The 26,182-nt window shown below is 34.7% G+C and overlaps 4 protein-coding genes across 4 annotated transcripts; all 4 read left to right on the top strand.

Moving 5' to 3' along the window:
• The first annotated feature begins 17 nt into the window (after positions 1–17).
• On the top strand, positions 18–3,759 carry LOC9304728 (probable galactinol--sucrose galactosyltransferase 5). The gene is made up of 5 exons (XM_021019042.1): positions 18–1,157; positions 1,422–1,797; positions 1,882–2,059; positions 2,175–2,542; positions 2,982–3,759. Exons 1-5 carry the CDS (start codon positions 280–282, stop codon positions 3,537–3,539), a joined length of 2,358 nt encoding a protein of 785 aa, XP_020874701.1. The 5' UTR covers positions 18–279; the 3' UTR covers positions 3,540–3,759.
• Positions 3,760–18,792: 15,033 nt separating this feature from the next.
• On the top strand, positions 18,793–21,308 carry LOC9306779 (pentatricopeptide repeat-containing protein At5g40400). Its single transcript, XM_021019048.1, has one exon. It carries the CDS (start codon positions 18,887–18,889, stop codon positions 20,711–20,713), a length of 1,827 nt encoding a protein of 608 aa, XP_020874707.1. The 5' UTR covers positions 18,793–18,886; the 3' UTR covers positions 20,714–21,308.
• Positions 21,309–21,743: 435 nt separating this feature from the next.
• Positions 21,744–23,733, top strand: LOC110224136 (putative pentatricopeptide repeat-containing protein At5g40405). The gene has a single exon (XM_021019047.1). The coding sequence runs from the start codon at positions 21,753–21,755 to the stop codon at positions 23,589–23,591; it is 1,839 nt and encodes a 612-aa protein (XP_020874706.1). The 5' UTR covers positions 21,744–21,752; the 3' UTR covers positions 23,592–23,733.
• A 1-nt stretch (position 23,734) lies between these two features.
• Positions 23,735–25,981, top strand: LOC9306778 (pentatricopeptide repeat-containing protein At5g40410, mitochondrial). Its single transcript, XM_021019046.1, has one exon. It carries the CDS (start codon positions 23,827–23,829, stop codon positions 25,669–25,671), a length of 1,845 nt encoding a protein of 614 aa, XP_020874705.1. The 5' UTR covers positions 23,735–23,826; the 3' UTR covers positions 25,672–25,981.
• Positions 25,982–26,182: the final 201 nt, after the last annotated feature.

Genomic DNA, 26,182 nt, shown 5'->3' with positions numbered 1-26,182 from the left:
AATCAAATATGCCCCACAAATATATTAAGAAGTAAATAAATTAACAAAAACGAAAAAAGTATAGGTTTCACTTTCTTACACATTCCTTTACATGTCGACCAATAAATCTATAAGTATATAATGACATTTCCAAACTTTCTTTCAATCCATAATCTTATCAAATAATCAAATTTGGGAAAGTTTTTAAGATTCATAATCTCTATAAATTACTCTCTACCATCTTAACCTAAAAAACATCTTCAATCTTTTTGTCCAAAACCTTATAACTTCATCGGCAAAATGGCTCCACCGAGTGTAACCAAGTCCGATTCCGGTACCAACGGCGTTTACTTTACCGGAAAACCTCTTTTCCGGTTAGAAGATTCCAATCTCTTAGCAAATGGTCAAGTCGTCTTAACCGATGTTCCGGTTAACGTTACTCTCACCACTTCACCTTACCTAACCGACAAAGACGGCCTACCAATCGACGTCTCCGCCGGTTCATTCATCGGGTTTAACCTCGACGGAGAGCCCAAAAGCCACCACGTGGCATCCATCGGAAAACTCAAGAACATTCGTTTCATGAGCATATTCCGTTTCAAGGTTTGGTGGACCACTCATTGGGTCGGATCAAACGGACGTGACATCGAGAACGAGACCCAAATCATCATTCTTGATCAATCCGGGTCCGATTCTGGTTCCGGATCCGGGTCGGGTCGTCCTTATGTTCTCTTGTTACCTCTTCTTGAAGGCTCCTTCCGTTCATCTTTCCAATCTGGAGAAGACGATGACGTGGCGGTCTGTGTGGAATCCGGGTCAACCCAAGTAACCGGGTCGGAGTTTCGTCAGATTGTGTATGTCCACGCCGGAGATGACCCGTTTAAGCTCGTGAAAGATGCCATGAAAGTGATTAGGGTTCATATGAATACGTTCAAGCTTCTTGAAGAGAAATCGCCGCCGGGAATCGTCGATAAGTTCGGGTGGTGCACTTGGGACGCTTTTTACTTGACGGTGAATCCTGACGGAGTTCATAAAGGTGTTAAGTGTCTCGTCGACGGTGGTTGTCCTCCGGGATTGGTTCTTATTGACGACGGTTGGCAATCGATTGGACATGATTCCGATGGTATTGATGTCGAAGGGATGAATATTACCGTCGCCGGTGAACAAATGCCTTGCAGGTTGGTTTATTCCGGTTTACGCTTTAATTTTTTTTTAGATTGTCAGTGAGCCGGTTTCATATGGTACAATCTAACCGGACACTATGATAGGTTTGATTATTTATTGAGTTAAATAAGGTCGTTTTAAACGGTTTAGTTTGGTTTAGTCATTTTAATTACTTATAATCAAGGTTTCAGGTTGGCTTAATTTAACCAGATTCTATAAACCGGAATTTTTGGGTTTGATTATTGAAATCTTAACACCGGTTTATTCTGGTTTTACAGGCTTCTGAAGTTTGAAGAGAACCACAAATTCAAAGACTACGTGTCTCCAAAAGATCAAAACGACGTCGGAATGAAAGCTTTCGTCAGAGATCTGAAAGATGAATTCTCCACCGTTGATTACATCTACGTCTGGCACGCACTTTGCGGTTACTGGGGAGGTCTCCGTCCTGAAGCTCCGACTCTTCCGCCGTCGACTATTATCCGGCCAGAGCTCTCTCCGGGACTTAAACTCACAATGGAAGATCTCGCCGTCGATAAGATCATTGAGACCGGAATCGGACTTGTCTCGCCGGATTTGGCGAAAGAGTTCTACGAAGGTCTTCACTCTCATCTTCAAAACGCCGGTATTGACGGCGTTAAAGTTGATGTCATCCACGTAAGTTTTCCGTCTGACTTAACGTATTGTTTTGTTTTCCTTTTCTTCATTAAACTTTTGACACGTGGCTTATTTTAATTGCAGATATTGGAGATGTTGTGCGAGAAATATGGCGGGAGAGTTGACTTGGCCAAAGCTTACTTCAAGGCGTTAACGTCGTCAGTGAATAAGCATTTTAACGGTAACGGCGTTATCGCCAGCATGGAGCATTGCAATGACTTTATGTTCCTTGGAACTGAAGCCATCGCTCTTGGTCGTGTCGGTAAGTCTTTTAGTGTTTGTTTTCAAAAACTGAAATTAGATTATTTTCATAATTTTCATATTAAATTATCTATATTATAAACTAATGATTTATTTGGATTTGTTATCGGAATTAGGTGATGACTTTTGGTGCACGGACCCATCAGGCGATCCAAACGGTACGTTTTGGCTACAAGGATGTCACATGGTCCACTGTGCATACAACAGTCTCTGGATGGGAAATTTCATTCAGCCTGACTGGGACATGTTTCAGTCCACTCATCCTTGTGCTGAGTTCCATGCTGCTTCTCGAGCCATATCGGGCGGGCCTATTTACATAAGTGATTGTGTGGGCAAGCATGATTTCGATCTCTTGAAGCGTCTAGTTTTGCCCAATGGTTCGATTTTGAGGTGTGAGTACTATGCTCTCCCAACTCGTGACCGTCTGTTTGATGATCCTCTTCATGATGGCAAAACCATGCTCAAGATTTGGAACTTGAACAGGGTAACAATGCTTTCTTTTCATGAGCTCTAAATTGAATCTTATTGGGCCCTTTTGAAAGCATAATTAGCATGATTAAGGATAAAGCAAGTAGGATCCATTAGAACCTCCGTTATGAGATAACATTGATTTTAAATGGATCTATAGTTTGGTCTTAGCAGATTATATAACCTTGGCTGAATCTGAAAACTGTTGGGGCTTTTGGGTCTATTTGTAGCTAATTAAACCTGTTTTATGGCCCAAGTTGTTATTATATAGTCTGGTATAAACAAGTTGTCCATTATAAACCTAGATGTGAGGTTATAATGGGTTAATATGGATCTGATTTGGGGATTTCATTAGACTGGAGTTGTTGGATCTGATTTGACTTGGTTCTTGATTCACAAGTTTCTGTTTGTTCATTTCAAGCTTGTTTCTTGATCTGTTTTTCTTGTTCCAACAGTACACTGGAGTTATTGGAGCATTCAACTGTCAAGGAGGAGGATGGTGCAGAGAAACCAGACGCAACCAATGTTTCTCTGAATGCGTTAACACGCTAACTGCCACAACAAGACCTAAAGACGTTGAATGGAACAGTGGAAGCAGCCCAATCTCCATTGCAAACGTTGAAGAGTTTGCTTTGTTCTTGTCTCAATCCAAGAAGCTTGTGTTGTCTGGACTAAACGATGATCTCGAGCTCACTTTAGAGCCTTTCAAGTTTGAGCTGATCACTGTCTCTCCTGTTGTAACCATTGAGGGTAATTCAGTCCGGTTTGCTCCGATTGGACTGGTTAACATGCTAAACACAAGCGGTGCGATCCGGTCTCTGGTGTATAATGATGAATCTGTTCAGATCGGAGTTTTTGGTGCGGGAGAGTTTAGGGTTTATGCATCGAAAAAACCTGTGAGCTGCTTAATTGATGGTGAAGTTGTTGAGTTTGGTTATGAAGACTCAATGGTGATGGTGCAAGTGCCTTGGTCTGGTCCAGAGGGTTTGACTTCTATTGAGTATTTGTTTTAGAGAATTTGAAGGTCCTTATTTGTTTCCTTCTAAACTCCGTACCGTTCGTTGAGTTTTCGAAAGAACTCCGAGCCGTTTTTTTTATATGGTTTTCGAGAGTGAACAATTTATGTTGGGTTTTTTTTTGTCAAACAATTTATGTTGGCTTTTTTATTTGAGGATTTTTTTTATCAGTGGTAGAATCTTCTAATGCAATTAATATTTTCATATTTGTTATAAAGATAATTCCTTTTTCATAATTTGTGACAGAATTGTTATCAACGTTTTAATGTAAGTTTCTCAAAGCAAATACAAATAGAGAATATTCTCTATATGGGGACATTGCTAGATATTTGTATATGCTTTGAGAAAAAAGAAATATATATATATATATGGAGAGAGAGACAAAGTGTCTGGTGGCCAGAAAAATCTCGATTTTGTCATCTTTTTTAGCAGGTAAGTCTGAGAGGACAACACACCAGTTTCTTGTGATGAAGATGGTTTTTGTTGGTCAACGATCATTGCCTCTAAGTGTCAACATCTAAAGATAAAAATGTAAAAAAAAAAAAATAAATATATGTAATAATATAAGTAGGAGGAGGACCACTTCTAAGAAACTGGCACTGCAAAAGTTGGAAATTTCAGAGTTTGTGAGTATTTATGTTTTGAGGTTATAAACTTCTCTAAACAAGAACTAAAACAGAGTGCAACTAAGAGAGACATAAAGAATGAAAGTTCTAACCTCTAAGTGTATAAGGAGGTTAGATGTGAGAATGTCAACAATCTACAAACTCTAGTCGTCTCTGTCACTCTCTTCAAAGCTTCTTCAGTAATTTTAATTTATTGAGAATGAGGCTTTTAATCAGATCTTTGTTATTTTTCTTATTATATTAAAAGACAAACTGAAATTCCTTTAAATTATTTTCAAATGTTTACTGTTTTAGATTTTCTTTTTCTTTTACTTATGCTTGGATAAATTTATCAACACATGAACTGAAGGAAACTAGAGGTGGTGTAAAAAATAACCGGACTAAAATTCATCATATCGAGAAAACCGAATAGCAAACCAAACCCAAATCGAACTTGGAGTATGTGTAGTAGAACTAGAACATGATAGATCAAAACTCATTTAAAACTTTAATTGGTTTGCTTTATTTTGTAGAATTTTTTTTTTTATCTTAGAAATTCATCAAAATCTCCTCTTCTTTTATCTTGAACATGATACACAAATGTAAGAAGCCAAAACATCATTAAATTAACATCAATGTCATTTATAAACAAAAAACAAAAGAACCTACAAAGAGACTTATAGACATCTTCTAATCTCAAACCAGACCTCGTCATACAATCATTCATGCTTTAACTTTCGATATACAAAGCTCCATCTCCAACACTTCACCACGCAATAAACTGTTCTTTCACCAAAGATGAAAGAACAATCGGGTTTTAAAAGGTGGGATACTAGATAGTGGAATAAGATCTTATCGTATAAGCCAGTGTAATTGCATTCTTTGATTTCCGGACAAGAACATAGAGAGAATATGCAATATTCCTTCTCATGACTTGAGTCTCTCCCATAAGGAACATTCTCAGTGCAACCTAACTTTGCATTTCGGCATGAGACAATGACTGATTTGAGCAGGGCCGGCTCAATTAATTTTGAGTTCCGGTACAAATCTTAAAAATTGGCCTTTTTTCATACAAAAAAAAAAATTGGGCATTTTTCATATTAAAAAAACTTAAAAATTAACCACTTTCATACTAAATAAAATATTTAGGCTTTTTTATGATAAAGATATCTTAATGTTTTAAAAATTACATTTTTTTCTATACGAAAAAAAATTTTGGGCCCGTAAATTTACCCAAAAAAATTGGACCCAGTACAATTGCTCCACTTACACACCCCAAACGCCAGCACTGGATTTGAGAACACTCTCCATTGCTATGCAACGTTTGTTACCAATGGGTAAAACACATGCAGGACATTTTTTCCCGAGTTTGGGCCAGCAAAAACGGCAAGCTACATGTCCATTATCACACTGAAATTTAAAACAAAGGAGTTAATCAAATTCATATCAAAACCTATTGAATAAAAGAAAATATATTCAATTTTCTAACCTAGGTAAAAATAACTAACTCAAAATTGTCTTCACAGTAAATATCAACCAGCCATCAGAACATATTACAACAACAAAATCTGATGTTACTACTGCATTTAAAAGCTAAAGCAAGCTTACAAAATCAGGATCGATCTTATAAAACTAATTGACCATAAAAAGGAAAATCAATGAATTCAATTAACAATGTAATAATCAAAACTAACCTGAAATAAAGGAATAGTGAGTGGCTCGTAGCAAATAGGACAATCAAGAACATCAAGATCCAGCAATGTCCCCGTCTCCGAGCGTGTTCGTTGCCTCTTTGGCGATTGAGTGTTTCCATCTTCCGAGGAACGCTTCATATGATATCGAAACAAAATATGGGAGGCTTGACAAAAGTTGAAAACGAATTAGGTTTAGGTCTATATTTTCCTCTATTTTAGAGGAACTCTATTTTAGAGGAGATTTTGCTCCAATGTATCTCTCTAAAATAGAGTTTCTTATAAAATAGAGGAAAATATAGATGTGGACATTGGAGATGGTCTAAATAGTCCATTTTTTAATCTTCCACATGAGAAAAGTTTGAAGAAAAGCATTAATCATCATTTCGATGGAATTCGAAGAGTTTTTATTTATTTTTTTGGGTCTGGAACAAGTTAAACGTCACATCAATAATAATGACTTAAGAGAACGTTTTTGGTCTTTTATCACGTGTCCATGGCGTGTATATGTTTTATTTTTAAAAAACCACTAGATATAGGATCTGCCGGAAGAGGTTGATGGCCATAATTTTCTGTATAAATAAAATATTGTTCAATTTTTAAAAATGTTGAATATTTTGTGTCTTTCAATAAATTTCTTTATATACGTATAAATCAGTGTTTTTACGTCTGACCCAAACCGTCCGGTATGTTTGGTTAACCTGCGACTCGTACATATCCCCGATTTAGGTTTAGTGCTAATGTCCGTTAAAAGATAGGATTTGAAATTTTTTTTGTGTATTCACTATTTAGTTATTTTTAGAACTTTTTCAGTTTTTCATATTAACTATCTTACTATCTTAGTATATTTTATAGTTTTAGTTGGATTAAAAATATTTAATCATGTTACTATTATTGTTAGACTTCAAAAAACATGATATGATTATTTTAATTTTAATTTTTATATTTATAAAACTATATAACCTCTATAAATTTTAAATAAATTAAAATAATAATCAATTGACCCGTGTTTGAACCTGGTTAACCTAGTGACCGAGAAAGAAGTCTGCTTTATTGTTTGGATCGGATTTAAAAACATTGATACAAATGTGTAAAAGAAATTACATGATTATAGATGATTAATGGAGAAAGATTAAGCAAATGAAGTATGCATTATAGATTTTACACTACTACATATTATTGAACGTATTATAGATTTTACACTACTACATATTATTAAACGTATTATAGCATGATTATAAGTTAAGTAAAAGAAATAGTAAAACGTTAAATGAATAAAAAAAACTAACTTTAGCATCAATCAAGATTAATTTTGGATGCTTTCACCAACATGAGCAATGTATTGTAGTCTCTACAACATTTTAATGATCTTGCTAATATAGAGATAAAGGTGGTCTCGAAGCCTCTCTTCTTTTTTTTTTTTTTTTTTCGAGAAGCCTCTCTTACTAATACTAGTTACATAATCATTTGTTTAAGTTTGTGGTATATTTATTTTTGGAAAGATTTGTTGCATAATTATTTACAATTTTAATTAGAAAATTTGTTTTGATTGATGGAATATATGTATGTATAATACTAATGGCAAATTCTGTAACTAGTCTAATAAAATATGGGCAATTATTTAAATAGGTGACAAATCATTCTGAGAGCGACACATCAGCATGTCAATCTTGTTAATAACACGTTAATGTAAGGTTTATTTTTAGAGTGTTTCTCTATTAATATATAAGGGATTTAGTGGTATAAAATTGTTTTGAATAATTCATGTTTATTTCGTTACATACCGCACTATAAAATTAAGTCAATTAAATCAATTAATTTGTATCAAAAATTTAAATGATACTAATTAAAATTACTTATTTATAATTGATATAAAAATTATAAACTATCATCAGTTGCAATAATTGATACTATTATTTTGTGTAACATCAATTTACTAAAATTGATGCAAATCTAGATCTATTTACATCATTTTCACAATATTGACAGAGATATATAAATTTACATCATTTTTAAATCAATAGAAATCGATGCTAATTTAAGATTAAGCGTCAGTTATAAAAATGATTTAATTTTTAATTTAATTTGCTAGCGTTCCACATTGCTCTCATTGAAAAAAGTTTCATTAGTTTTTCTAATATAGTGACCTTGTTTTTTGGTAGTCTAGCTAAAAAAATGTAAAGCTTAATAAGCACTATTATCCAAAAAAGAAGTAATAGTCTGCCTTCATATTTATCATTTTTTTATCCAGAAAACGATGAGAAACAAGAACCAAATTAAAATTCCATGTTCATTGTCAAGAAGCTTCTTCTACTGTATATAATAAATTACCAAGAACATTATTCACATCAAGTCTCAAGATCTTCCCAAGCAACAATTTATTGTTCGGTGCAAAGTTGTGTGGATCTGCTCCCATGAAAGGATCACACTTTTGCAACCAGAGTAATGGATTATCAATTGATAACTAGAAAGGTTCTAAAATTCATGAATAGAACCATAGAAATCCAAGTAATATAATCGCATGATGTTTCACTAGCAAAGGCTGAAACAAATTAAATGTTTTACCGAGCAACGTAATGGTTTGAGAAGCGAAGAACAACTCCTAGATACATTGACTGCTTTAATAGTCAATCACTCAAGACTTTGTTTACTCATCCTTTTTTTTCATCAAATCATACCAAAGACGACATTCTACTGCTTGGCGTTCTTCCGACGCTTGTTTACATTTTTGAACTACCAAAAACTTCTCCAACTCCATCTCAGTTTTTAGAATTTTCATTTCATCTCCTTATCAACTTCTCGTTCTCATTTTCATGCTCAACCATTCTTTCCTCCATTGCCGCTTATAATTTCATGTCTTTCCATTCTGATCACCCGTGTCTTATGAGGAATGGGAGAAGCACGAGTTGGTTTTGTACTTTTGTTGCACAATGAGGCTTTTATGTATGACACACAATTCGAATTTTATGCATGACACCTACATTAGTTACCAAAATCTATTGGTAGAGGATCTACAAACATAAAAATTATATACTTAATGAAAAGAAGTAATGAGTTTATCATAATGAAAATCTTATTACTTAATGAGAAAATAGTATATCACTCACTCTGTTTCATTATATTAGATGTTTTAGGAATTTTGTTTTGTTTTATATTATAAGATGTTTTGCTAGTTTCAATATAAATTTAAATACATTTGTCAACTTGTGACTATTTATATGCTACAGTCTTTTTCTATGATTGGTTGATTTTTTCTTAAACTAAATATAAATGATATTTTTAAAAGAAAAATAAATAAACTTTCAGAGCTGAAACACCTTCGAATGGCTGAAAAAGCTTGTCTCGATCTTAAGCTTTTTGACGTTAGTAGGTACATTGAAGCCATTTATGATGGATTTCGGCAAGTTCTTTTTTGGTAAGAAACGATTTTGGCAAGTTAATTTTTCTCTCACCGAATGCAACCAGAGGAGAGAATTGATTTTGATTTCTTTTTCTTCTCTGGTCGTACTATTAGGGTTTAAGGCACTAAACTCATTATTTTCTCTCCCTTTTTTCTTTTGAGTAAAGTGGAAAGTAAAAACTAGGGCTGGGCATTTGGGTTTTTGGGTCGGTTCGGGTCGGGTAATTTGGTTTTCGGGTAATTCGGGTTAGGATGTTTAGGAACCGATTAAGAACCGACTGGTTTTCGGATCGGTTTCGGTTCGGGTTCAATCGGGTTGTGGTCGGTTTTCAATTTTGATATAGAACCCGATGTAGAACCGAAACACAATTCGGGTCGATTTTTAAACCAGACTAACCCGAGTAAACCATACAAAACCCGAAATACCCGAACATTTAAGAACAAATAACAGAAATAGAATTCAAAAATCAATTCAAAACTAAAGAAGAAATGCATAGCATAAGAGTATTAGAACAACCAGAATTCAAATCCAAACAAAGAGAGAATAAGGAGTTTAGAGTAAAAAAGAAAAACAACCTAGAAACAATCCCAACATCCAAAAAGCAGAATGCAAAGTACCAAAGAGGGAGAGAGCATAAGAGCTAAGAGTTTAGAGAGAAAAAAAGAAAATCAATCCAGAATCACTTCACTTCCATACAAGCTTAATGAGTCTTCATCCAGAAGCTACAAAATCCCAATGTCGAAGGATCTGTAGAGATAAAAAGCATGTTAAAGAATAAGATAACAACTTAATAATCAAAAGAATATCACAAGTAAAATTTAAATTCAAGCTCAGTCTCAAAAATCAAAAAATTAAACAATTTCAAATGAGACTAATGAAACTAAACAAAACGAAAATCTCAAATTCTCAATAAAAATGATGCATCTACGTTGTCTCAATTAGAGAACAGAGAAGATAGATTGATAAGTGAGCAACATAATCGAGAAAATGGAACAGATTCCTACGGCTACATACTACAGATTCCTAGAGCTACATTCCTAGAGCTACATTCCTACGGCTACATACTACAGATTCCTACGGCTACATACTACAGATTCCTACGGCTACATACTTCACAATTACACAACTTCACATTCACACAAAGTCACAATTCACAAACCTATTGTTAAAAATAAGAAACTGAAACCCATAAATGACATAATTACAAAGCTCTATCAATCTAAGATGCATAAGAAACTGAAATATAAAATAAATTAAACACAGAAATGATAGAATTACAAAGTTTGAATAAGAGAATATGAGAAAGGAGAAACACAAACCGACGATTGATTTGTCGAAGAAGCTGATAGAGTAGGTTTAGCAGCTCTTTCTCATGAATCGTTTAGGGGATTTAGGGTTTCCAGTTTGCCAATTTGGGGTTTATATAGGCTTTAAGATGAGAAACGAATCAATGGAGTGGAGAAGTGGAAACGGCAAAAGCAATCTAGAAAATCGGAGAGAATATCGGAAATAGGAGATATGTGCTCTCAAGTCTCGATATTTTTGGGTTTATGAATATATGATTACTCCTCTTAACTACACATATCCTTATATATATATGTGTATACAATAAATGGCCGGTTAACCGATTGGGTTTTGGTTTACACCCGAACCGAAACCGAACCCGCTGCAAATCAATCATATTATCCGTTCGGTTTATAGAGTCTAACCGAAACCGTACCCGAACCTCTTTTTTCGGGTCGGGTCGGGTCGGGTCGGGTCGGGTTTTCGGGTTTCGGAGAAAATGCCCAGGCCTAGTAAAAACCATCGCTAACCTCAATTTTCTTAAGCGTCATTAGTCTTAATCGCAAATTAATAGATTAGTGTAGGAAACTTGAGTCTCAAGTTACCTTATAAGGTATTTAATTATTTACTTACTTATTTCTATTCATATTACTAGTGTTTTCACGCTCGACCCGAACCGCCCGGTCCGACCGGTTAATCCGCGACCTGGACATTTCTCCGGTTTGGGTTTAGTGCTAATATCCGACAATTTCAAAACCGGAAAAACCCACAAAAACTTGCCATTAACCCGCGACCTGGTAAACCGATTGAACCGGCCGGACCTGGGTTTAACAAAATTAATTTCATTTAGTCTTTTAAACTAAAATATAAGGTTTTCGGTTTTTTGTTTATTCACTATTCAATTATTTTTGAAATTTTTCAGTTCTTCGGTTCTTCTCAAACGATTTTAGTTGGATTTAAAAAATTTAATCATTTTATTATTATGGTTAGACTTGATATTTTGTTAAACATGTTATGATTATTTTTATTTTTATATTTATATAACTATATAATCTCTATAAATATTAAATAAATTTGAATCAATTGACCCGCGGTTGACCCACTGACCCGTATTTCAATTCGGGCCGATTTACGATATTCGGGCCAAATTTCCGATATTTAGCCCACTATGATCCTAAAATATGGGAATTTCAGTTTACGGATTTGCTTTCAACTCGCTGTTTTCTTAGTGCTATAAAAACTCAAACTAAGGGTAAAATAAAGCAGAAAAAAATAACTCCCAACCTTATTTTTATAATAATCTAGATGACACATAAATTCTTATACCGAATTGCCACAACTCGACCTGAATCTTATGAATTCTAATCTATCGTAAGCAATCTCCTATGCAAAAATAAAAATAAAAAGAGAAATACAATTCTGCCATGCACGGCTCAAAAACTTATCAAAACTGCCATCTCTCCAAATTCTTTTAGCGGGTGCCACACAACCAAAGTAAAAAGACCAATGTAACCTTGCCAAATCTCAAAAACAAAATAGAAAGAAAAAAAAATCAAAGTCAAACAAGTTGACATAAAGTCTGACCCCTTTTAGTGCCACGTTACACAACCCATCTTTTCTTTTGTTTAAACATTTTATTTTCAAAAAAAATATATATATCTTTCTTTTTCCACCACTCGTCTCTTCCTCATCCACAAGTTTTTGATCCCAATCTCTATTTGTTCACTTGCTTCCTTGTTAGTTGTTACTGTTCCCGTCTTGCTATCGACCGATTATCCGGCGACGATATTTCCAAAAGCACTTCGACGAACAACACGACTCACTCTTGACCATATATGTTGCATATGTTCTTGTCGATGGCATCAATATCAGTAACGGCGAAGCTGGGTATGAGATTCATCTCACATCAGCATGGACAAGTTCAACTACGTAAAATATTGTCCATCTCACACCTGTAGACAAGTTCACCATTTTAATGTTGTCCATCTCACACATGTAGACAAGTTAAGTAAAAAAACCTCCCACATAGATAACAATTTATTTACTTGAGAAGACCAATATTAAACATGTCCACTATGTTTGAATATCAATGTTGTCCACCAAAAACTTCAATGTTGTTTACGAGGGTTATTTGGCTAAAATTGAAGTTGAAGTTTATGGAGGACAACATTAACACTCGTCTATAAGTAAACTGAATTTAATTTACAATATTAAAATGTAGAATATGGTCCACTTCATTCTCATTCTTTTACGAGATATTGTAGAAAAAATGGAAAAAAATTACAGTGTCAAGAGAGAGAAAATGAATAATAAAGAGAAAAAAGCCTGCAATTGTCTAAATTAAATGTCAGTCTCCTCACGTCATATCACGTGCATCTACTACTTTTATTCTCCTTTATATTTCCGTCCAAACGCATGAAGGATATTTTCGTCTTTTATTCACTTTTTAAAGTACAATTGTGGCACATTTCAAAAGATTTAAGATTTATGGTAATTTCAATAAGTTTTGCTACAGTTAATGACACATTAGACCAAATTCCCAAATAAAAACTAGATTAGGAATGAGAGATAACCTAAGCAAGTAACTTTTGTAGTCTCATGGCAATGATGGATGCATAACATATGGCTTTGTGTCTTTGTGAATGAGAACAAGAGATGCTGCATACCGTTTTTTTTTTAAAAACAATCTCACCATATTTCAAAAATTCTGCAACTCCTTCAATAACCTCTACGGCTTTACCCCAAATAATGCTCTAACAGCCCAAAAACAACTCGTTCGATAACCTTCTCTTTTCTTTTTTCAATTACAGTTGTAGACATTTTTAATGCTGAATATGATAAATAAGTTGGTGTCAGGCTTGTCAAACCAGTGGATCGAGATTCCAGTAATTACAAATTCTATCATATCATTTATTTGAAAAATCATGATAGAGAATGTAATAGTGAGGCAAATGCAATAAACAGTATTAGCGTAAAAGCATTTGTTTGGTGCCAGCCTTGTCAAACCAGTAGTTCGGGATTACAGTAGTTACAACTTTTATCATACCATTTATTTGAAAAATCATAATTAAGAATGTAATAGTGAGGGAAATGCAATAAACAGTATTAGCGTAAAAGCATTTGTTGAACTGAGATTTCACCAAGTATTAGATAGCCAAAAATCAATTGGGGAATTAAAAGAATTTTTATTTTCATTAATTTGAGTTCGGCGATTACACGGAAAAGTTAGATTGCCAAGGCGACGAGCTAACTAGAACATAATAGGAATTAAGTGAACGAATCTTGATTTAGGTGGGTTTATGTGAGGGTGTGTAGTCGATCTCTAACAACATTAAATCCTATGTTTGAGGCTAAAATTTTGCATTTACAAGGTTTTGTCTTAGTAGGTGGGGTTAGGTTCAATTGTAACGATTTTAACTAAAATATAAAAACCATGATCAATCTCATCAATAGACTATTGTATGAATCTTAACTAGCTAATGAGAGACAGTTAAATCAACACTTGAATTTCTCTGATAAATAGCACGATAGATGATAGACTGCTCAAGAGTTGGTTGTGTACTTTTGTTGCACAATGAGGATTTCATGCATGACACACAATGAGAATTTTATGTATGACACACATGGGTTGTCAAAATTTATTAACTCAATCGAAGACTATCAAAGGTGGAAGATCTACAAACATAAAAATAATATATTTTTACACTTCAGTAAAATATGATATTTTCATAAAGATTGTTTAGGAAGCTAATACCACTAAACAATTTCAATAATTTTTATTTAAGGGATTATTTGAAAAGGGAGAGCTGATAGCCTGATACCATATATGAGAAGATAAATATATTATCCCTTATCAATATCATAGGTTACATGATTAATGTAGAGAATTCTAGTTGTTGTACAAAAAATATTCACACAATATATATGCTAATATACATTATATTGTGGTTGTTTGATTGATTGATTCAGTTAATCTTCGAAGGCATACAACCGAAAAGCTTAAAGGTTGTTGGTATAAGGTATATATACACATGTTTTCTTTAGTCATTGCCAACAATAAAATAGAGGTTTTTGCTATGCTAAATTCGAAAAAGTTGATCAATTTATCTCGAAATAAGATTTACAATTGTTATAAAATATAAGATAAGATTAAGAAAATGAAATATACAAATTAGAAAATTGAGTAAGGGATTAGCCCAATAGAGAAAATAAATAGCCTTAAAAATTCCCAAACAAAATTGGGTTAGATCCAAACAAATGTTGAGTGTCTTAGAAGGAGAGTTGCTAGACAGATAGCCTGATACCATATAAGAGAAGATAAATATATTATTCTCTTCTCAATATTATCAATATCATAGGTTACAAGATAAATGTAGAATTTTTTAGTTGTTGTACAATAAATATTCACACAATATATATATGCTAATATAAACTATGTTGTGTTGTTTGATTGATTGATTCCGGCAACAAATACAACCAAAGAGTTTAAAGGCCGTTGTCATAAACTATACAAATGTTTTGTTTTTTTTAGTTGTTGCCAACAATATCATTGAGGTTTTTGTCATGCTAAATTTTTAAAAATTGATTAATTTACCTCGAACTTAGATATACATTTATTATAAAATATAAGATAAGATAAGTGGAATGAAATATACAAATTAGAAACTCGAGTAATGGATTAGCCCAATTGAGAAGTGGCCACACTTAAGTAGCTACATCACAGACATGAAGCCGACACCTCGAAGATATCTGGAGCCTTCTTTTCAGTTCTAACTAGGCCTACGGTTTTGACCCGACCCAAATATACCATGAACCAACCGATTTATTTGGTTTTCGGTGCAAAACGGTTTGACATTCGGTTCAATTTGAAAACTGAAATTTATGTTCGGTAACCAATCCGACCCAACCTAATTATTTTTTCGGTTTATTTTGAATGAATTTTGAGAAATTAGGGTGTATGACCATAAAAAATTAATAATTCAATAACTAACCTAAAAAAAAGTTGACTACAATATTCTGTGTATAACATGTAATATATACTAATTTACCCTTTGTTCATATGTCATATCATTTTCTATGTATTTTTGTCTTCTTTTTTTTTTTTTTTTCTATATCATCAATTTTATACTATTCCATGTTATGTCATTTAAGTTTATACTATTTCATTTATACATTTATGTAATCTAACTTTGATGCGCGTTTAATTCGATATTTTAGGTTTCTTATGTTGTATCCCTTAGGGTATAGTAATTCGATAGTTTTGGTGTGTTTAATTCAACAATTTAAATTTTCTATGTTATATTTCTTCTAAGATGTAATTTTTTGGCATGTTGAATTTTCAATGTTCTATCCCTTAGATTATAATATTTCTTTTTTAATCGTACGTATAACTTGATCGTTTGAATTTCTTATTTGGTATTTTATAAGGTATATCATTTCACGACCACCACTATATGTAGTATTTATTACTATTCTATTTAATTCTATACTATTTTAGTTGTATCTATTTAGATCAAGTTTTGTTATTTTTATAAGTTTACTTCTATTTTTTTAAATCCAAATCATGATATATAGAGAAAAAAGACTAGGTTTTATTTCTATAAAATTTATAAATTGCTATTTAATTTTTCAAACAATAAATGTGGAGTAATACACACATGGGGTAAAAAGTGAAAAAATTATTTAAAAAAATCAATTACACTTCTTTCTCTCTCTTCACTCTCACGACCTATGTTGCATGGAAACGGAAACGGAAACGCGGAAACGAAACGTTTCGGAAACGGGAAACGGTTTTTTTCTAAAGTTAGAGAATGGAAACGTTTTGGAAACATATATACATATATATATATATATATATATATAACACCAAATATAAAAGAATTAAAAAATATATATGTTTTAAACAACACAAATCCAAAACATAAAATATTAAATAGTTTAACTAAAATTCCAAAAAATTAAGATCAAAAGGCTCAAATTCAAATATTTAGACCAACATTTTCATTCTAATTTTCATTAGTTCCATCAAAGATTATATAAAACTGCCTCCAAATCTGGTTTGTCGAGAAAAAGATCTTAAAACTCGAGTCTCCCAAAATTATTTATATGTATTATAAATCTTAATATTTCCATGATATTTATTTATTAAGTTTCCAAAGTAAAAAAAAAAAAATTGTCATGTTTCCAAAACGGAAACGTGAGTTTCCATCGTGTTTCCAAACAGAGATTTTTAAGAAACGCGTTTCCTTAATGTTTCTTGGTGTTTCCGAGAGTTTCCGTTTCCGAAACGGACCTCGGAGAGAGTTTCCATGCAACATAACTCACGACACTCTTCTTTCCTTCATTCTTCAATTGGCGCGTGTCCTTCTTCCAAGGTTAGTTTCGTCCTATCACTAGTTCTCATGGTTACTTACTACATTTTTTGATTTAGTATGCTATATTCTTAATTATTTTTACAAATATGTATATTGAGCAAAATCACCCATGAATTTTTGATAACCGAATAAACTGAAAAACCCGATCCAATCATCCAAACTCGTAGGCCTAGTTCTAACGAAGACAAGCAAATGGATGTGTAAATCTGTTCGCATCTAAATAGGGATGTTGTGGTGGGTAAAAAAGCCCAGCCCGATCTGAACCCGAAATGAGCCCGTCCACTAAAAACCCGAATTTGAAAAACCCGGATGGGTTTTGGGTATTGTGGGTAAACCCGAAAAAAAAACCAATAGGTTTCAAGACTACCCGTGGGTACCCGTGTTATTTTTTCTTTTTCTCTTTAAAGTTTATGCTTAATTTTTAATATACCATTTATATCATATGAATTTATATTCTTTATTTTGCATATAATCATGTATTTATATTTTTTATTTTGCATATAATTATGTATTTTTGCATATAATCATGTACTCCCTCCGTTTTCGAATAGTTGTCGTTTTAGAGCTTTTTTTGTTTTAAATTAGCTGTCGTTTTAAGGTAATAATGTAATTTATGCCAATAACTACCCAAATTACCCTCATTTTATTGAACACAAATTATTTGTAAATAATTACTTGTCATTTTTATGAGGTTAATATAGTTATTGTATACATTTTTTTAATTTGTACAAATACAGTTAAAACGACAACTTTTAAAAAACAGAGTAAGTATTTATCTTCTGTATTTTGCATATTATCATGTATTTATATTCCGTACTTAGATTTGATCATGTATTCTCTTGATTGCGAATCCATTCAATAAAGAAAAAAAAAATCCAGTTTGGTTACTAACTTACTATCTTTAACTTAGCCACACAATCCAGTTTGATTACTCAAAATCCAGCCTTAAGTATCTAACTAAGTAACACAAAATGTCTTGTACAATTAACACCAATATCCAGCGTCAAAATCACCACAGACACACATTCTACAAGGAAATATAATCCAGTTTGGTAACACTCGTAACTTACTAACACACATTCTCGTCCCACTTTCTATGTACATAAGTACATTATTACACACACATCTGATTCAAGAAACGTAAACGCATTTAGAGCTAAATATCCTAATTGGCTTTTTGCTAGAACCAGAAACAAAACCCAGGAACAAAATCCAGAAATATTAGGGAGAAATATAAAATCCAGTAACAAAAATCGAAACTTTAGCTACACAAAATCGAATTTGGGAAAAAAAATTGGAGAAGAAGAACTTTCAGTTTCAATCGAATCTGATGGTGAAGAGGAAGAATCTGAAGGTGAATTGAAAAAAAACCCGTGGGTACCCATAACCCAGTAAGATAAACCCATATAAGACTCTCTTCATCTGGGTACCCAGACTGTTTAAAGCCCGTGTATTTTTAACATGGAAAGTAGATATTTGGGCTTCTTATTTTATATGGGTTTCAGGTACCCACTGGGCTAAAGCCCACTTTTAACATCCCTACATCTAAAGCATCTTTTGTAGTTATTTATCATGGGGTTTTGGATTGTAGTCCTCCTATTTGGCTTGTATCAAATATTGAACTTGAGAAACATGTCACTAAGTGTATTTGAAATAAATTTGGTATGTTTGTGGAAGAAAAAAAAAAAAAAAGGATTAGCCCAATAGCGAAAATAAATATAGCTTTAAAAGGCTCAAAAAAATTGGGTTAGATCCACACGAATGTGGAGAGCCTTAACCGGATGTGTTCAAAGACCCGAAGGTCAAATCCCGTCTCTGTCAGAGGAGATGCCAACCATCTCTCCTTTCTACGAACACAATCTTAAAATCAATGTCTCAACATATAAATATTTCACCTAAAATGAATTTTTAACCGATGTGGGACAAATACTTTTCCTTCTTCAAAACCTCTCCTCTGTCCTTTCTCTGTCTCTGTTCTCGCTCAAATTTATGAAGAGGCTCGTTTCAAAGCTTCGATTTTTCTCCTCTTCTTCGATAGTTCCACGATGCAACAATATACCTAAACCAATCCTCAATCCTCTTTATAATCTACTTCCCCAGACTCAAAACCCTAATAAAATCGTAGATGTTATCTGTTCAACACTCAACCACCGTGATCATTCCGTCTTGTTACCTAACCTTCGTGACGAGGTTAAATCGCTGATTCCTCATTTGGGTTATCCTGAAATCTCTAGGGTTTTGCTTAGGTTTCAATCTGATGCTTCTCGAGCTCTTACGTTCTTTAAATGGGTTAAATTTGATTTGGGGAAGAGACCTAATGTTGGTAACTACTGTTTGTTGCTTCACATTCTTGCTTCGTCTAAGAAGTTTCCTTTAGCTATGCAATTTCTCTGTGAGTTGATTGAATTGACATCTAAGAAAGAAGAAGAGGATGTGTTTAGTGTTTTGGTTTCTGCTTCTGATGAATGTAATTGGGATCCTGTTGTTTTCGATATGCTTGTCAAGGGTTATCTGAAATTGGGTTTGGTAGAAGACGGGTTTTCGACGTTTAGGAAGGTGATTGATTCCGGTTTTCGTGTTAGTGTTGTTACTTGTAACCATCTCTTGAATGGGTTGCTGAAATTGGATTTGATGGAGGATTGTTGGCAAGTGTATAATGTGATGTGTAGAGTTGGAATCCATCCCAATACGTATACGTTCAACATTCTTACTAATGTGTTCTGCAACAATTCGAATTATGGTGAAGTTGATGACTTTTTGGAGAAGATGGAGGAAGAAGGTTTTGAGCCTGATTTGGTTACTTATAATACGTTAGTGAGTAGTTATTGTAGAAGAGGAAGGTTGAAAGAAGCGTTTTATCTGTACAAGATTATGTATAGGCGTCGTGTTGTGCCTGATTTAGTTACTTATACATCACTTATCAAAGGTCTTTGTAAAGACGGGAGAGTTAGAGAAGCTCATCAGACGTTTCATAGGATGGTAGACAGAGGAATTAAGCCTGATTGTATGTCTTATAATACTCTTATCTATGCTTATTGCAAAGAAGGAATGATGCAACAATCGAAGAAGCTGTTACATGAAATGCTTGGGAATAGCGTTGTTCCGGATAGGTTTACTTGTAAGGTTATAGTTGAAGGATTTGTGAGAGAAGGACGGTTACTTGCTGCTGTTAATTTTGTTGTCGAACTTAGAAGGTTAAAGGTTATCATCCCAATTGAAGTTTGCGACTTTCTGATAAAAAGTTTATGCCAGGAAGGTAAACCATTTGCAGCAAAGCATTTGTTAGAAAGAATCAGTAAAGAGGAAGGTCACGAGGCTAAACCAGAGACTTACAATAACTTAATCGAGTCTTTGTGCTGTTGTGATGCTATTGAAGAGGCATTGGTTCTAAAAGGGAAACTCAAAAACCAGAATCAAGTACTTGATGTCAAGACATACCGAGCTCTTATTGGCTGCTTATGTAGGATTGGTAGGAACCGTGAAGCCGAGTCTTTGATGGCGGAAATGCTTGATTCTGAAGTGAAACCGGATTCAATTATATGCGGGGCTTTGGTTAATAGATACTGCAAGGAATTGGATTTCGATAAAGCCGAGAGTCTACTGAGTTTCTTTGCTATGGAGTTTAGAATCTTTGACACACTGAGTTACAATTCGCTGGTTAATGCATTATGTGAAACGGGAAGCGGATATGATAAAGTGTTAGATCTTCAGGAAAGAATGCAGAGACTTGGGTTTGTTCCAAACAGCTTAACCTGTAAGTACTTGATCCAAGTGTTGGAACAGCCTTCTTTGCCAAATCATCCGCCTGAGAATTGAAGCAAAGCTTGATGCGATGAAACTTGTATTCCTGGTTCTTGGCCAGATGCATAACTTAAAGAAATACAAAGTTAGAGGTGGATCGTTTTAACTGGTGGTTTAGCCTGTAGAATCTCTCGAAAAAGGTCTAGTACTTGCTTAGCATCCATGAGGAAAATGATGTCCTTGTGATTCAGTGCCGAAAGCTGCTTTACGGCACGAAGCAGAGCATTTACCTCAGCTTCCGCTGCATTCTCTGCTGTCGGAAGCCTACCTCAACTCCAAAGCACAAGTCTTCTCTGTTGATCAAACAAGAGCCAAGCTATGCCGATTTGTGTGTTCGCATTGATACAGGATGCATCCAGATAACAGTAATATTGAGTAGTTGTAACTAAAGGATGCACCTGAAATGGTTGCAGATTGCCTCCAATTTTGTAGTCTGTAGCAATTCCAAGAGTTTGAGCAGGATTGTCTTTTTTAATCCTTGCCTCATGTCTTCTGGTTTGCTTATTTCCATGGATTTGAAAGTAAAGTATCAAACTTTGTGTAGTTGAAGCAATTTCTTTGTAACTCTCTATTATAACTTCTCCAAAGCATGAGTTTGTGCTCTGAAAAAGTCACTCTTAGCAAGAGGGTAGAATCGGTATTAACCAAATCACCAAGTTTAAAACTAAAGATCTATAAACTAATTGGTACCAAAAAAGTGTTACATTGGCGAATAGAGAGAAGAAGTTCAAGCCCCCAGCCCGGGAAAGATTCTGCTGCCGTAAATATCTCACTGGCGTGGAGTTTATAGGCCGACAAATCAGGTTAAAAATTCTCTCTTTATCAAATTCTAATGATTGGGTCTATAATTTTGTGAGCTTCTAAGCTTGCACACCAGGTGCTTGCTAAAATTTCCAAGTGAGCTCTTTTAGGAATTCAGTGAATCAAATGAAGTTTTAGATGACAAAAGTCAAAATATTTTTAAATGCCACTGCTTAATGAGATCAATCAGCTCAGCTAGTTATATAGATTGTGATCTTTTTTCGTTATAATGGCTGCAGATGATGTTATAGTCATGAGTAGAATTGTTAAACATCCAGCTATCTCTCTTTTGGATTCCGGCACTACATTTAAGGAAATTCGGCAAATCCATGCCAAGCTCTACGTCGACGGGACACTCAAGGATGACCATCTCGTGGGTCAGTTTGTAAAGGCAGTGGCTTTGAGTGATCACACATACTTAGATTATGCGAATCAGATTCTTGATAGGTCTGATAAGCCTACATTGTTTGCTCTCAATTCTATGATCAGAGCACATTGCAAGAGCCCTGTTCCAGAAAAAAGCTTTGATTTTTATAGTAGGATACTCTCTTCGGGAAATGGTCTTAAACCGGATAATTACACTGTCAACTTCTTGGTTCAGGCGTGTACGGGGTTAGGAATGCGTGAGACGGGGCTTCAAGTTCATGGTATGACTATCAGACGTGGTTTTGACAACGACCCGCATGTCCAGACTGGGTTAATTTCTTTGTATGCGGAGCTTGGCTGTCTGGATTCTTGTCATAAGGTTTTTAATTCGGTTTCGTACCCGGATTTTGTGTGTCGGACAGCGATGGTTACAGCCTGTGCAAGATGCGGGGATGTCGCTTTTGCGCGGAAGTTGTTTGAGGGAATGCCGGAAAAGGACCCGATTGCCTGGAACGCAATGATCTCTGGCTATGCTCAGGTTGGTGAGTCAAGGGAAGCTCTAAACCTGTTTCATTTGATGCAGTTGGAAGGTGTGAAAGTCAATGGGGTTTCTATGATTTCGGTTTTATCTGCTTGCACTCAATTGGGTGCTTTAGACCAAGGGAGATGGGCTCATTCTTACATTGAGAGAAACAAAATTAAAATCACTGTGAGGCTTGGTACTACGTTGGTCGACTTGTATGCAAAATGCGGTGACATGGACAAGGCTATGGAAGTTTTCTGGGGTATGGAAGAGAAGAATGTGTACACATGGAGTAGCGCCCTGAATGGGTTAGCCATGAATGGGTTCGGGGAGAAATGTCTCAAGCTTTTCTCTCTTATGAAACAAGATGGTGTTACTCCAAACGCTGTCACATTCGTCTCTGTTCTCAGAGGTTGCAGTGTGGTCGGTTTTGTAGATGAAGGGCAAAAACATTTTGATTCGATGAGAAATGAGTTCGGAATAGAGCCTCAGCTCGATCACTATGGCTGCTTAGTTGATTTGTATGCTCGTGCAGGCCGCTTAGAAGACGCAGTAAGTATCATCCAGCAAATGCCCATGAAGGCTCATGCTGCTGTTTGGAGTTCTTTGCTCCACGCATCTAGAATGTACAAGAACCTTGAACTTGGCGTTCTTGCATCTAAAAAAATGCTCGAGTTAGAGACCTCAAATCACGGAGCTTATGTCCTCTTATCAAACATATATGCAGATTCAGACGATTGGGACAATGTTAGTCACGTTAGACAGTCAATGAAATCTAAAGGAGTCAGAAAGCAACCAGGGTGCAGTGTAATGGAGGTAAATGGAGAAGTCCACGAATTCTTTGTTGGAGACAAATCTCACCCAAAATATAACGAAATCGACGCGGTTTGGAAGGATATCTCGAGAAGGCTGAGACTCGCTGGATATAAGGCAGACACAACCCCGGTTATGTTCGACATAGATGAAGAAGAGAAAGAGGATGCATTGTGTCTACATAGCGAAAAGGCCGCCATTGCATTTGGTATAATGAGTTTGAAAGCAGATGTCCCGATTCGGATCGTGAAGAACCTTCGGGTTTGTGGAGATTGTCATCAGGTTTCCATGATGATCTCCAAGATTTTTAACAGAGAGATCATTGTGAGAGACAGAAACAGGTTCCACCATTTCAAAGATGGTCATTGTTCTTGTAATGGCTTTTGGTGAGAATATGAGAAATGTAACATACTTTTACCTAGTTAGCAATTTTTTTTTCTTTTCTACATATAGAAACTCCGGTGAATTTAGATTTTAGAGGTTAAACATTTTTACTAAAAGAAATTTGAAATGGTAAAAATATTATAGTTTTTTTTTTTTTTGGTGTTAATAGTAAAAAATGCTAGTTACTAATTGGAGAATGCTTTTTAAGTTTGAATTGATGAGAGAAAGATAACAATGAGAGATGATCAAAGCAAATGTGTATTCATGTTCAAAGTTTAGATTTTTATATCGTCGGAGTTTTTTGAGCCGAGCTAGTACTTTTGTTCAAGAACAAGATTTTTGTAGTTTAGATAGAAATGTTTCATCACTTATAGCTTCTATAAATTCTTGTGTCTCCATTGAACTGTGTCGTTTGCTTCATTGTAAAGTAGTGAAGAGTGTGAGTTATCGCCATGGGTTTATTGGGGACCAGCTTGTTGGCTGTTACTTGAGATTGGGTCTTGATGTTTGCGCAGAGAAGCTGTTCGATGAAATGCCTGAGAGAGATTTGGTGGCCTGGAACTCTTTAATATCTGGGTATGCAGGGAGAGGATATTTGGGGAAATGTTTTGAGGTTTTATCTAGGATGATGAGATCTGAGGTGGGTTTTAGACCTAATGAAGTTACGTTTTTGTCGATGATTTCGGCTTGTGTTCATGGAGGAAATAAGGAAGAGGGAGTTTGCATTCATGGGTTGGTGATGAAATCTGGTGTGCTTGAGGAAGTTAAAGTTGTGAATGCTCTTATGAATTTGTATGGAAAGACTGGAGATTTGATTTCGTCCTGCAAATTGTTTGAGGATTTGAGTGTAAAGAATTTGGTTTCGTGGAATACGATGATTGTGATTCACTTGCAAAACGGTTTGGCCGAAGAAGGTCTGGCTTACTTCAACATGAGCAGATGGGTTGGGCTTAAGCCTGATCAAGCCACTTTTCTGGCTGTTCTCCGTGTCTGTGAAGACATCGGGGTAGTGAGATTGTCACAAGGAATTCATGGGCTAATCATGTTTTGTGGGTTCAATGCAAACACATGTATAACGACTGCGTTATTAGACTTGTATGCAAAACTTGGGAGGTTGGAGGATTCGTCTACGGTATTTCTTGAGATTACTTCTCCTGATAGCATGGCGTGGACAGCAATGCTTGCTGCTTATGCCACTCACGGGTATGGAAGAGATGCAATAAAGCATTTTGAGCTCATGGTTCACTATGGTTTAAGTCCTGATCATGTAACCTTCACTCACTTGTTAAATGCTTGTAGTCACTCAGGTCTGGTCGAAGAAGGGAGGTATTATTTCGAAACAATGTCGAAAAGATACAGAATTGAGCCCAGGTTAGATCACTACTCATGTATGGTTGATCTCATGGGTCGATCCGGGCTTCTCCAAGATGCTTATGGATTGATCAAAGAGATGCCAATGGAGCCGAGTTCTGGTGTTTGGGGAGCTTTGCTTGGTGCTTGTAGGGTTTACAAAGATACCCAACTCGGAACAAAAGCGGCAAAGAGATTGTTTGAACTAGAGCCTCGTGATGGTAGAAACTACATAATGCTATCAAACATCTATTCAGCTTCTGGTCTATGGAAAGATGCTTCAAGAATAAGGAATCTGATGAAACAGAAAGGTCTTGTAAGAGCTTCAGGGTATAGTTACATTGAACATGGTAATAAGATTCATAAGTTTGTTGTTGGAGATTGGTCTCATCCTGAATCAGAGAAGATACAGAAGAAGCTAAAAGAGATTAGAAAGAAGATGAAGAGTGAGTTGGGATTTAAATCAAGAACAGAGTTTGTATTACATGATGTTGATGAAGATGTGAAAGAAGAAATGATTAATCAACATAGTGAGAAGATTGCAATGGCGTTTGGGCTTTTGGTGATTAGTCCAATGGAGCCAATTATCATAAGGAAGAATCTTAGAATTTGTGGAGATTGTCATGAAACAGCAAAAGCAATTTCATTGATTGAAAAAAGAAGAATCATTATTAGAGATTCTAAGAGGTTTCATCATTTCTTAGAAGGATCATGCTCTTGTAGAGATTATTGGTAGAATCTCAATTTATTTCTCATGCTATTAAATAGAAGATCTTTTATCAAAAAAAAAAACTAACGTAACTATAGTCTAAATTAATAAGTAAATTATGACAAAATCTATACTAGTATTTTTGAAGTACATTTTTAGCGGGTATGGCAAAATGCATTTGGATACAATCGGTATCCGACCCGTTTACAAATTTTGGTCATAAAATGTTTGTTGGATCGGGTTATTTTTAATCCAACTCATACACTGGATATTCCATATTTAATAATTTAGATATTTAGAAGATTTGATTAAGATTTAAAATTATGATTCTCCTATCATATTTATTTGATTTATTTTTAAGTGTTTTGAATCATCGTATCTTAATATATAAAGTATGATTTTCAAAGTTCGTAACTCATAAGATCGTGCCACGTGTCAAATTTATCGATCTCAGATTTTGACACGTGTTAAACAAAATTTTCATTTTATTTATTTAAAAATATATAAGGAAACTATATGCACATGTCAAATTTATCAA

The sequence above is a fragment of the Arabidopsis lyrata genome (assembly GCF_000004255.2).
Source record: "Arabidopsis lyrata subsp. lyrata unplaced genomic scaffold ARALYscaffold_7, whole genome shotgun sequence".
Taxonomy (NCBI): Eukaryota; Viridiplantae; Streptophyta; class Magnoliopsida; order Brassicales; family Brassicaceae; genus Arabidopsis; species Arabidopsis lyrata.
The sequence above is the reverse complement of the archived record's forward strand: the minus strand, read 5'-3'. Positions and strand labels throughout refer to the sequence as shown.

What these genes read in the sequence shown, in the direction of transcription:
- LOC9304728 (XM_021019042.1), top strand. Translation starts at nt 280, where the DNA reads ATGGCTCCACCGAGTGTAACCAAGTCCGATTCCGGTACCAACGGCGTT. An exon ending in GGTGAACAAATGCCTTGCAG is followed by an intron (nt 1,158 to 1,421) that starts GTTGGTTTATTC and finishes CTGGTTTTACAG; the next exon opens with GCTTCTGAAGTTTGAAGAGA. An exon ending in CATCGCTCTTGGTCGTGTCG is followed by an intron (nt 2,060 to 2,174) that starts GTAAGTCTTTTA and finishes TATCGGAATTAG; the next exon opens with GTGATGACTTTTGGTGCACG.
- LOC9306779 (XM_021019048.1), top strand. Translation starts at nt 18,887, where the DNA reads ATGAAGAGGCTCGTTTCAAAGCTTCGATTTTTCTCCTCTTCTTCGATA.
- LOC110224136 (XM_021019047.1), top strand. Translation starts at nt 21,753, where the DNA reads ATGAGTAGAATTGTTAAACATCCAGCTATCTCTCTTTTGGATTCCGGC.
- LOC9306778 (XM_021019046.1), top strand. Translation starts at nt 23,827, where the DNA reads ATGATCAAAGCAAATGTGTATTCATGTTCAAAGTTTAGATTTTTATAT.